This window comes from Mesoplodon densirostris, chromosome 9 (genome assembly GCF_025265405.1).
Source record: "Mesoplodon densirostris isolate mMesDen1 chromosome 9, mMesDen1 primary haplotype, whole genome shotgun sequence".
Classification (NCBI taxonomy): Eukaryota; Metazoa; Chordata; class Mammalia; order Artiodactyla; family Ziphiidae; genus Mesoplodon; species Mesoplodon densirostris.
In genome coordinates, this window is record NC_082669.1 from 88910620 (window position 1) to 88924177 (window position 13558).

The 13558-nt window shown below is 40.5% G+C and overlaps 1 protein-coding gene across 2 annotated transcripts in view; it reads right to left on the minus strand.

The window, feature by feature from the left end:
• GRM8 (glutamate metabotropic receptor 8) overlaps positions 1-13558 on the minus strand; it is a 764868-nt gene that overhangs the window by 430553 nt on the left and 320757 nt on the right. For both annotated transcript variants that reach the window (XM_060107898.1, XM_060107899.1), the window contains exons 3-5: positions 13396-13531; positions 12773-12927; positions 11543-11680 (exon numbers count right to left, since the gene is read on the minus strand). In XM_060107898.1, coding sequence (XP_059963881.1) covers positions 11543-11680; positions 12773-12927; positions 13396-13531 — 429 coding nt within the window. The remainder of the gene's footprint in view (positions 1-11542; positions 11681-12772; positions 12928-13395; positions 13532-13558) is intronic.

Below are 13558 nucleotides of genomic sequence, written 5' to 3' on the forward strand. Positions count from 1 at the left end.
GGCAAACCTCTTTCCTCAGCTTCAGACTCACATAACCAACTAACTGCTTCCCAGACATCTGCAGCTGAATGTCTCTCAGCTTCCTTAAATTCAACGTATCCCAAACAGAATTCATCATCCTCTCCTTCCCCCTCTTCCCCAATCATTCGTATGTCAGGAACACTCTCTCAACCGATAACCCAATTTCCCAATCCAAGAATCAAGTTGTCATCCATGATTTTTCCACTCAGTAAATAATTAATTGCCAAGTCCTAAATCTATCTCTTAAAATATATCCATCTACTTCTCTCCACACCCCAGTGCGGTACAGCCACCATAACCTGGGTCACTATCATCCCTGGGGGAATTACTGTAATATCCAACTGGTCTCCTTCCTCCAGTGTTACACCTTGCCAGTGTTATGCTACAGCCAGAATAATCTTTCTAAAATGGAAATCTGATTATGTCACTGATCTGTTTAAAACCTTTTAGTGCCTGTTCATTGCCTTTCAAAACAAATGTTAACTCCCTGGTGTGGCATATAAAATCTTACATGGCCCATCCTTCTCCTAGGTCTCTGTCCTTCTCTTTTACTATTCTTCCCCCCTACTCTCTACCACAGCCGTAGTGAACTTGTTCATTTCCTCAAACCGCCATCCTCTCTCTTGCCTACTGGCCTTTGTGCTTCCATCTATTTGAAATAATAATCCTACTGATCACCTCTTTGTCCTGTCTAAATGCTGCTTATGTTTTAGTCTCAACTTAAATGACACCACTCTTCTCCCCTACACCACATTAGGTCTCCCTGATACATGCTCCCACTCACCAGCCATAACACATTTCATTGCAGGGATGCAACTTAATTATTCATCTTCTCAAACTATAAGCCCCATGAGGGCAAAGACCATTTCTGTTTCGTTTGCTAATATGCCCCCAACATCTAATAGTACCTGAGGAAAAGCAGGTAATAAATAAGCTGGATTCAATTCATTCATTCATTCAACAGGTATTTTGAGGAAGCCTAATTGTGCCAAATGGCTTCCTAAGCACTGGGATGCAACAGAGAACAAAACGAGGTCCCTGCTTCATGAAGCTCATGTTCTTGTGGGGAAAGAAAACCAATGATAGACAAATAAACATGCTTAAATGGAATTTTTTTAACATCTTCATTGGAGTACAATTGCCCCACAATGGTGCATTAGTTTCTACTGTATAACAAAGTAAATCAGCTATACATACACACATGTCCCCATATCTCCTCCCTCTTGTGTCTCCCTCCCTCCCACTCTCCCCATCCCACACCTCTACGTGGTCACAAAACACTGAGCTGATCTCCCTGTGCTATGCGGCTGCTTCCCACTAGCTATCTATTTTACATTTGGTAGTGTATATATGTCCATGCCACTCTCTCTCACTTTGTCCCAGCCCACCCTTTCCCCTCCCAAGTCCCCAAGTCCACTCTCTACATCTGTGTCTTTAATTCCTGTCTTGCCCCTAGGTTCTTCAGAACCTTTTTTTTTGGGGGGGTTCCATATATATGTGTTAGTATATGGCATTTGTTTCTCTCTTTCTGATTCTCTTCACTCTGCATGACAGTCTCTAGGTCCATCCACCTCACTGCAAATAACTCAATTTCATTTTTTATGGCTGAGTAATATTCCTTAAATGGAATTATTAAACACATTCTTAACTGACATTTTCTATCATATTTTCCAAATTGTCTTTTTATTATTCTGTTACATTAGAGGTAGTATGGATATATAGTATGCCCTGCCTACATAGTATAGGTATAATTAAAAAAAATACAACACCACAGAGTCATGGCTTTTATAATCATGAAATCAAATATTCCAGTTAGATTTAACTGAAAGACACAGGTCTATATGTGTTTATAGAATTATATTCTCATCTCCATATTAGCAGTACAGTCAGAAATTTAAAGACAGATAAACTACCAGAAGAGTACATTTTATTCTTAAATTACAGTAAAGGCTCTTTTAATATGACCATTTGTATTAAGCTTTTCCTTTCATTGAAAATGCCATTCCAACAATTAAAATGCTTGTGCAAGTTATGCCAAACTAGGCCCCATCATCATAGCTACACGATTCAAATGAAGAGCAAGAGGGCTATTGGCCATCATTTTTTACCAATTAACTAAAAAACATATAATGAATGCTAAGCCTGCGCTAAGTCCTGAGGATACAGGTCCTGCCTACTAGAAGCTTATAGACTAGTATCTTCATTTTTCTAACTACTGTCTTTTTCATAAAATATAAACTTCTTGAGGAGAAGGGCTAGAGAAGTTTAGCATGTTATAGAGTTTTAACAAAAGCTACAAGTAACCAAAAAATAAGACTCTCCAGAAGGTTTTCTCAGTTAGCCTTAGTAAACTCTGATCACACTTCCTTTGATGGTTCCCTTGCCCTAATGTATCCAATTCCTTGTTCAGTTGAATATGTAGCTCTTTTTGTTTGGATGTGTTCATCGGAATTTGTGTAAATCTCTTCTATTTCATCAAGTAATGGTGGTAGCCATAGAATTCTTCAAATCTCATGGGTTTAAAGGAATCCCAAGATAAAATTTCTTAGAAAATAAATATTCCTTTGTAATGTAAATAGTTGGGCCCTATATTTATCTGTCTTGTATGTTTTCTGAGGGAGAGGAAGAACATCAAATTTTCTTAATATTGAGCCAACTGTATATTCTTTCTTTCTTTGTTTTGCTTTGTTTTAATGAACTGGTTCCTTCAATTGAAGTTTAATAAGCCTTGAGGGAAAGATAATTTTTTCTAATGTTTCTATACTTTTCTAATCCCTCTCTCATCCTCACTGGCTCAAGCTTTATTGTGGGTTTTCAAATAATTGGTTCTTAAAAATGCTTAGCTGTCACTTACTTGCTTTTATTCTCTCATCCATGTCTAAGTCCTTCAGCCTAATATTCCAGAGATGATGTTTATCATGTTCTCCAGAGATATGTGTGACTCCCTAATCAATCAAGCTAATGCCAGAGTCCATTGTATATTTTGCAGGAATAGACTTCTAGACTCCTAAATCATTTTGATTCTATAGAATGGATGTTCTTCTGTTTTAAGTTACTGTCTGAAAAATGTAAGAGTTTATGTACACTTAAAGTTCACTCTTCAAGGGCACTTCCTTACATTTCCACACTTCCAGCAGTATTAGTGCTTCTCAGACCAAGAGCATCAATCTGACCCCCTTAGAAGTCAGGGAGCTTCACACAGAGGGAATACTTAACCCTAGATATGTATGAAAACATTCAGGCCACTATGCCAGGGAAAAATAGTGGAACGGATCAATGCAACTCAGCCCCTCGCTGGGAAAGGCTTTCAGAGCAGGAAAGGATTAAGAAAAGAATCAAGTGTCGAGTCAGATTTCAGCCCTACCATCACCTTCAGGTAGCTATGGGGCTTTAGACAACTCACTTAGGCCAGATGGGCCTCAATTTTCTTTACTGAGAAATGAAAGAATTGAGCAAAATGATCTCTATGGACATTTCCAACTACTTTACTCTATGTGTGTTTATGACTGACAGTGCAGTTTTTTTAAGTTTTCAGAATATTTTTGGATCCTGATATGGCAAGCTTTGCTATCTACTTTGCAGATTTTAGAGATACAGGTGTAACTGTGTACGTTTCTTTAAATTTAGTAATTAAGCTTCCCACTTTCAAATTTCCTAATGAGGAGACAAATACACACACACACACACACACACTACAATATCTTTATACTTTACTAATTAAATACTTATTGAAGATAGTATACATAACATAGGCTAGTGATTGTAAATTTTTGTATTTGAAAATTTAAAGTCATTTAGATGATCTTCTTTAAGACATCTTGAGTTTATCAGTAATCTTTAGCACAGTTGCCTATCTATTATGCTAATTAAATGTCAGGTACTTTTGTTATCTCTATAAACTAACTCTAATGCCCACCTGTTACTCAGTTGTGTCCCAGGGCCCATGGACTTTGCATGACCTGGGACTGGTCAGAAATGCAGACTGCCTCACCCCAGACCTATGAAATCAAAATCTGCATTTTAACCAGGTTTGCAGGTGATTTATGTGCTCACTAAACTTCTAGAAGTGCTATTATACATTACAGTGCTTCCTGCACTGCTTTAAAATACATGGTGGGGGGAGGTTCCTATAAGAGAATGAATAAATAAGCAAACTAACTGTAATTCAGCAAAGTGAATTCTACAATTCAATGCCACTGGACTTAAGAGTTATAGAAGCTTATGGTTGATAGTTTCTCCATTTCTTTTTAATATAGTCCTAGGTCTACTCTTAGAAGTGGCGGGTGGCCAGCGAACTGGATGAAGAGCTTTATTCTGTTCAAGACCCACTCACAAATACTACATACACACTGAAAATCAATATGAAGTATATTAAAATATTAGACTCTTTTCTATAGGATTAGATAACAACCAATGTGCAATTTTTGTTTCACTTAAAGCTGGTGATTTTAAATTTCATAAAGCATTGCTGTCATACATAAAGTATCATAAAGAGAAAAAAAGCATTTTTCAACTATGTGGTTAAAAACTCTAAAATAAGTAAATAATAAAATAAATCAAGGATATAAAATTCAAGTATAAGTTCAAATAAAACAGATGAGGATTCAAGCTGCAGCTCTAACACTGTGTGATTTTTCAGCCATACACTAAACTTCTCTGGGTTCCAGTTTCCTCATCTACAAAATGAAAGAATGATCTTGATTTTATGTCCCAGCTCTAAAATTCTGAAATCCAGTATGTCTGAAATCAACGCCCATTTGTCATCTCAAATGCATGTATTGAAATTCAGTATGAAATCTCAGAAGTGGCCTAAATAAGTTAAGAGCAGGAGCATATGAGCTAAATGGCCACTTCGTGGTGCAAATGTAAAGATACTGTCCCCCACAGACTTTTTCTCTATGCAAGGAGCAAATGGGTATGACAGAACACATTTTCATGCAGGGAAAGTTATCTTAGTTTCCTTTCATTCCGAATCACCATTTCCAATTGTGCGATCCCTCCCCCAATTCACTCATATGGACGCCATGAATCTGAGTGAATGGGTGAGAGCTTCCACCTTTCACAGGCACCCAAAACAGGGAAAGGTTGAGGGAGAGTCACACCGGAAAAGTGACATAGTTACTCTGGCACCAAAAGTAAACTGACAGGCCTTTTAGAAGCTAATTATTGAGCCTGCTATTTGGTTCACTGACAGAATTTCTTGTTTGTGGGAAGAAACATATTTGTGCACTGCTTTTTTCCATTACCACTATTTCTACCATCATAAATAAGAATCAATAGGCCATTTCAAGTAGCATATGCTCACTACCATTTAGCATCTGAGTGTCAGCCATACACAAGCTAATCAACAGTGTTCCAACCTCCTGGCTGAGAATTCAAACCCACGAGACAAGGAAAGCACTTCAAGTTCATTAGGATGGTGTATATGTCTGTGTGAGCAACCTGAAGGCGAAGGTGATCTGCTCTTTGTCTGTGTCTCTAGCGATCTCTGGCACAAGGCTGGCTATCCAAAATGAATAAATAAGTGAATGAAGAATGAATGAATGAATGAACAAATTGCTGAATGAGGCAAAATGTTTTAAGATGCTATACCGACCGGATTTTGAGGGTTGGTCAGAGAATGTTGTTTTGGTAAGGGCAGAGCTATTTACAATTCATGATGGAGAAATGAAGGCCAAGACCCAGTGTGACCCAAGAGAGAGACTGCCTTTGATTAGCAGTTGCTCTGCACGTGCTCAAGTTTCCCAGCAATATTCACTATCAGGCCTCACTAGGGAAGACAAGAAATCAGAATGATGGCCGTTACAAAATTCAAGTGAGACCTCCAAAGAAAAACTCTCCACTGTCAGTGAGGGTCTTGCTGGACAAAACAATGTCAGGTAAGGGACTGATCAGAGGAAAAGCAGGAAAAAGAAAAAACGAGATGTTGAAGGGGAGTGCCGGAAGAGGAGTTCAGGCAGAGGTGTGAGTGGGAGAAGAGGTGGGTGAAAAAACTGCGCCATGGGCTTCCCTGGTGGTGCAGTGGTTGAGAGTCCACCTGCCGATGCAGGGCACACGGGTTCGTGCCCCGGTCCGGGAAGATCCCACATGCCGCGGAGCGGCTGGGCCCGTGAGCCATGGCCGCTGAGCCTGCGCGTCCGGAGCCTGTGCTCCGCAACGGGAGAGGCTGCAACAGTGAGAGGCCCGCGTACCGCAAAAAAAAAAAAAAAAAAAAAAAGCGCCAAAACAAGGAGAGCAGAGTTAGACCCACAGTCCTCAAGGGAGGGTGTGGGTGTTTGGGTCGAGAGGAGCAGAAAGGCATTAAGTCTGGAAGAAGACAGGGAGGGAGGAAAAGAGAGAAGAGGTCAGAGAAATGTCTATAAAGTAACACTCATCAACAATGATAACAAGTGTAAAAAAATCTTTCTTCCTTCTTGAGAAAGACAAAGGGAATTTTAAGTAGGATTAAGTAGTAGTAGCTTTCAGAACTCAGCAGCTCTCAGAAGCAATAATAACTACATAAATAGCTAAGTGGATGGCAGGAATTACTTCACTTTGGAATTCGGCCAGCATATCAAAGTTAATAGTAATATCACGTCTTTTTGAAAGCTTTCCTGAGATTCTAGGGGGGAAATCATCTCACAGAAACTGTACCAAGTTAATTTTAGGAAGAGGATGCTCCTCACTGCTTGAAGACATTCTAGCTCCCGAAAATTGATAAGACAGAAGTTCTAGCCTGCTGGAAGCACTCTCTTATCCATGTAAATACATTGCCAGTATTGCCCCCAACGGATGCAATTATGTTTACAGATTACCATCGCCTAACGTAAAATTTTACTCAAAACATAACCCACAAAGGATGCTCTAAATGCCGCAAAAAGGACCTGTGGATATCCCACTTTCAGAGTTCTCTAACTTTTGGACTCATTGTGAATGGTTAAGATGTAAACCTTGTAAGGCTAGATTTTGAAACACGCACAACTGTACACATTCATTTCTGAATTAGGTGGAATTGGGAAAATTGGAAATATAAATAAAACCCTGGACACCTCTACTCATGAATATCCTGTAGCTTTTTCCTCTTACGTACATTACGTACATTTCCTCTTTGACCACTAACGTGCCGACCATCTTCTTTGCTTCCCAGAAATAGAGATAAAAACTGGGTGTTGATGGCAATTTGGGGTACAAATATCTTCTCTCACCATCTGGAAACATTCATGTGTTACTGTTTCCCCAAAAAATAAGTTAGAATATTGCATTCTTTATTTATTTTCTACCCAGGGACAAGTTATTTTAGTATCACTCACAATGGAATTTGCATGAAAATCTGTTTACTGACCCCATTCCATAAGGGCACATTTGCCCTAGCACTTGGAGTAAACACCATTTTCATTGCACTAGAAATAGTTCTAATTGGGCAGATTGTTAAAATTTTAGCAACACCCAAATAAATGAAAGGAATATGAAGCAGACATGCCACCAAGTCTGGATTATACAGCAACCCAGTTCAGTATGCCTGAAATAAGTACTCCTTATACACCATCAACAAATGCTAAAAGAACATCTGTAGACATCAAAATTTTTTGGAAAGTATGAGTTTAGAGAAACTGATGATTCTAAAAACAGTATGTTAAAGAGTTATATGATTAATTGCTAATTTTATCATATATAGTATATATGTACATATATATCATATATACAAATATATATGAAGAACGGAATTCATTCATTTCACTAACTGGTAAATTTTCATTAATATGATCTAAACGTGTGGATGATCAAACAATAACATTCAGAATTCAAAACTAAGCACCTTGGGGCTTCCCTGGTGGCACAGTGGTTAAGAATCTGCCTGCCAATGCAGGGGACATGTGTTCGAGCCCTGGTGCGGGAAGATCCCACATGCTGCAGAGCAACTAAGCCCGTGTGCCACAACTACTGAGCCTGCACTTTAGAGCCCCTGAGCCAAAACTACTGAGCCTGTGTGCCACAGCTACTGAAGCCTGCACTCCCTAGAGCCCATGCTCCGCAACAAGAGAAGCCACCGCAATGAGAAGCCTGCACACCGCAACGAAGAGTAGCTCCCGCTTGCCACAACTAGAGAAAGCCCGCACGCAGCAACGAAGACCCAACGCAGCCAAAATAAGTTAATTAATTAACTAAATTAATTAAAAACATTAAAAAAAAAAACTAAGCACCTTGTAAAATATACCTGAATGAGAAACACATCAGGGACTCTGTGTATAACTTCTCCTTTCAAACCTTTCTATAAACTGGCTGCTCTTTATATCCCATTATTCACTGACACGCAAACTCCTCTCCAATAAGCTGAATCTCTGCACTGTTCTTCATACACCTCCATGCTACTCTCTGCTGACCCATCCTTGCCCTCATTTCGGATGCTTTCTCAAATCTTTCTTGTTATTAAACACTCACCTCCTCCATGAAGCATTGAATTTTACTTGAATTACAGTCATACATCTTCTGAACTTCCTCAATATCTATGTCCAAATTTAACACTTAATCATAGGATTGTTTTGCTCTCTGCTTATGTACATGTACGTGTATCTCTTTTTCCCAACTAAATCACATGATTGAAAGGTAACACCTCCCTCTTAAGCCCCTCCCTAAAGTTTCTGTCAAAATCCTACTCCACATTTAACTTCGCTTTCTCTTGATAGTTCTTCTGACTGCTACGTTTATCTGAAAACATGCTTAGGGCTTCCCTGGTGGCGCAGTGGTTGAGAGTCCACCTGCCGATGCAGGGGATGCGGGTTTGTGCCCCAGTCCGGGAAGATCCCACATGCCGCGGAGCGGCTGGGCCCGTGAGCCATGGCCACTGAGCCTGCGCATCCGGAGCCTGTGCTCCGCAACGGGAGAGGCCACAACAGTGAGAGGCCCGCGTACCGCAAAAAAGAACTGGGCACAGACATTGGCTGATGTGGCAAATCACGTTTAATGCTGACAACTGTTAAAAATAATGATAGGGCTTCCCTGGTGGCACAGTGGTTGAGAGTCCGCCTGCCGATGCAGGGGACATGGGTTCATGCCCCGGTCCGGGAAGATCCCACATGCCCGCGAAGCGGCTGGGCCCATGAGCCATGGCCGCTGAGCCTGCGCGTCCGGAGCCTGTGCTCCGCAACGGCAGAGGCTACAACAGTGAGAAGCCCGCGTATCGCAAAAAACAAACAAACAAACAAAAAAACATGCTTAAATGTGCCCTCTCTTAAATAAACTTCTGCAACCCTGCTTGTTTCTCAAGCTCTCCCACCATATCTACTTTCTTTCTCTGTCAAACTTCTTTGAAAAGCATTCTTTCCTCTACTTCTTCTATGCCCGCTCTATCTCCAGCCCTCGCAATCTGAGTCTCCACCTGCGTGCACCCCATCTTCTCTCCTGACTCCCAGTTCATCTCCTTCCCCAGCCGCCATGCTCATTTCCTCTTCTGGCTCATCCCCTAGAGGCTCAAGTTGTCATCCATCATATCTGCTCAGTTTCCTTCGGCAACTGCCTCTCTGTCCTCGGCTTTAACTTCCAGGTCTCCACCTGCCACTCCCTAATCTGTATGTTTAGTGCGGCACACAATGTGGGGTGCTAGACCTTATGCTGCCACCTGCTGGGGAGTTCCATGAGGCGGGCTTAGAACCAAATTCAAGGTCGTCCCTCCACATCTACCATCCGTGCTGTCCTTTCTGTTAAGTAATTCTCCTAGACCTAGTTGTCAAAGATTTAACGTTCAGAACCTCCATCACTTACCACCATCTCCCCTGCATTAATCACTCACTGTGTACTGTAAATACTACCTACTACGATCTCTGCACTCTGTGTTCCAGCCCTAAATAGCACGTCTCATTTAAGCTGTGACTGCCCATTTTACAGGGGCTACTGGATGGGTCCTGACTGACCTTTCTCCTTTCTCTCCCCTGATCTCCAACCCTCCCTACCCTTCTGCCAGAGGAATCTTTTTGAAAACAGGTATCTGAGCAGTGCCTTAAATGAAAAGCCTCATGTAATTCTACCCTACAGGTAGGATAAAGCCCCAACTCCTCAGCTCTGGAGCTTCTAGAAAGAACTCCAAGGCCCTGCATGAGCTGGCCTGTCTCTTTAGCCTCTTCTGCCCTCACTTTCCCTCTCACTCCCTATCTTCACTCTCACTCACTCCGGCCTCCCTGACCTTTTTGTATCTGTATCTTGAACCAAAGAGGCTTGCCCTGGATCGTAGAATGGGCTGCCCTCATATCTTCACATAGCTGACGACACTGGTCATTCAGGTCTGGTCTCAAATGTCACCTCCTTGGCAAAGCCTCTTGACCAAACGATCTACAGTAATTGCCACCATCCCTCCCGAGACCACCTGGTCACTCTTTTCACATTTACTCTGTTGTATTTCTCCGAGGCATCTGGAAGTCTCTGTTCCTTTATACGTTTACGTATTTAGTGTCTGTCTTTTCACACTCAGATGTAAGCCCTGTGAGCAGGAACTTTGTCTCACTTCACTTACCCCAGCTCCTAGAAGTCACATCCCTCCACAGGGGGGCCCCTATTTTCACATCCCCATCCTTGCTCCATTTATATGGCTGCTCTAGTACTTATCAGACTACATCTCTTATTTGAACAGCTATTTCCAAAGGAAGTGAATCGCGGGCAAGGAGGTCATATCAAAATGTCGGGGCCAGGGGGTAAGCAAGGGAGGAGTGTCTGGTTATAAGATGCTCATTCAGTGTAGAAGATTTTAGCATAGAAGACTTATGCATCTTTGTTAAAATTACCCCTTTTTATGTTCTTCATAATCATGCTGTACATATTTCATTTTCTATGTGTTAGTTTCTAATATATATATATATATATATATATATATATATATATATATGGATTAAAAGGATGTTTATATTGACCTTGTATCTTGAATTGATCTCACTAAATGTACTACTTAGTTCTAAGTCACTTCTAAAATTCCATAGATGTTTCTAGTACACAATCATGTTTCTGCAAATAAAAAGTTTCATTCTAACACTCAAAAAACGCACATTTAATATCACTATTATTTTTCAGCACAAGATATAGAAAGTAGAGCATCAGAAAAAATCATAGCTGATAGAGCTGTGCAAGATATGGGGGACATGGACTGAAACAGTTGAAAAACACTATCTTAGAGCAATTTGTTATGATCTGTCATCCTCACTACATTTTGAGCTCCTCGTGAGCAAAATCATGTCTTGCTTATTTGTAAGTATCCCACCAAACCTAATTAAGTACTTTGCCTAATGTGGGCACTCAATAAATGTTTTTTTAAATAGAATTAAAATATCCCAGTGTTGGACACATGGCACATGTTCAGTACATACTTGTCCGTTGACTGTAAGAACCAATGAGCACACCTAAGTCTGTTGAATGATCAATGTAAGCTCAGCACTGCTGAGAAACTATAACAAGAGACGTGAGGAAGTAGAAGATACCGGCATCATTATCCACATAGAAAACCTTCATTTCTCAGGTAATGATAAAACGAATGCACCAAGGAAAACATTTAAGTGGCTACCTGTGCATTTCTTTACGTGACTGTTCCTTTTTCCATGTGATCCTAACTTGCATCCAAAATTCTCCTCCCAGAATTCCGCAAACCATACATTTCTTCGATTATTGGCAAGAGTTCGGCTTCTAAAGTATCGATCGAACCCTATTTTAAAGAAGAAAGGTATGATTTTAATATTCGTCCAAAATCAAAACCAAATACCGTCAGAGCTTTTGAATAGATATTATATTATGTTGTGATCATTGCATGAAGAAACACATATAACAAATGGGGGAGGGCAGCCAATAACCCAGCAATAAGGCTTCCCTTGTGGCAAGAGTCAATGGGGATCAGTGGACAATATCTCCACTCCCACCATTCACCATTCAGGCACCTGACTCTAGGGATGCACACAGCAGGTAAGCCTGTTGGGTGGCATCCGCACCACCTCTGTCTCTCCTCTTCTCCCAGCGGCAGCAAGCAGTGACCTCATGCTGAATATTCAAAACCAAATCAGACTTTTCTCATTCTCCTCTCTCTCCCCCAGCACGGGTCAGTGTTCCAGGCTTCTGTGCTTCTACTTGCCTCGAGGTTTATCTGTCCTGCATGTTCCATTTTCAGCTAATTCAATAAACTAATCACTACTAATGTAATCTTCTGGAGTCATGGGTAATGGGCTTGTGTCATTCTGCTCAGGTAACCACCTCACTGAAGGGAGACCACCTGGAAATAGTGCCTTACTCCCAAGGATAATGGCAAAGGTAGGAATTTCAATCACTGTCGAGATCATTGGAAAAGATATTTGGGAGACAGACTGCCTTTCAGAGATGCTCCACATCTTTGCTGTTGCATTTATTTGCACGTAGAGCCAGGCCATCATCATCATGTCTTCATCTGCTATAAAGCAAGCACTCTCCTTCCAACAATGCTATAACCATTGTAGACACCCATGGAAATATGCAAACTTAGAGGGCAACTACTAACATCATGGAGATATCCAAGGCCAACAATAGTGCCCCCTAAAAAAATATCTAGTGGGTACTCTTTTCTAATAAAATATATATATATATATATATATATATATATATAAAATATGTTGAGTTAAGTAGTTACTGTCTTGACCATTCTGCCATCAGCCCTAAAAATTCTATCGAGTCATTAATAATGGATTCATTTCATCGTATGCTGATACCCTGATTTTGCTTTTGAGTTTAGATTCAGTTGGAATGAAGCAAGTTCTCTACAGTGCATCCTTACCATCAATTGACGCTCTTTTGGGCAAAATTGTCACAGCCCCTTCTGCAATCTCCTCCTGCTGATAAACAGGTGCTATTTTGGATCCCCAACTATCTGAGCCAATCCAGAGAAAATGCCCACTTTGGTTTAATTTTTTCGCTGCTTCCAATATCCTCCTATTGGAATAAAAAGAAATAAAACATACCACATTTACCAAGAAACTCTACACTTGTGAATGTTACAAGACCAGCTATATCAAGTCATAAACACTCAGTAGGTCACCATTAAACAACCAGTCAATCATTCTAACTGCCTGAGTCTTATCATCTCCTAAAGGGAATATACTGGAGACTTTAACTCCAGCACCTGATAATTAGCCTTATCCTTAACCTCATTCACATCATTCTGTTTATCATCGTTATTTGTCTCATTTCTTTCAGTCCCCAGGTTTTACTTGGTAAACAGATTGGACTGAGAAACTAGAAGTCTGTTGTCTCTGTGTAGCAGAAGGCAGTCTGTAATTGCATGAGAATGTTGCAATTCCTATGAAATCTCACAAGATTTTACATTGAACATGAAATATGTTAGAAAAAGGATGTGGGCTGCAAATCTGATCCTACATGAGGAAGAAAAGCAATCAGCACCTGATGTCATCTTCATTAGCAAACATAATCACTGCCCGAGCATTAGGTGTTTCTAGCAGACGCTTGATTATTTTTTCAAATTCTCCAGGTCTTGGTTCACGTGGGATTTTCTGTGATTGAGCAATGCAAACACCACCTATTTAAAAAAAAAAAAAGAAAGAAA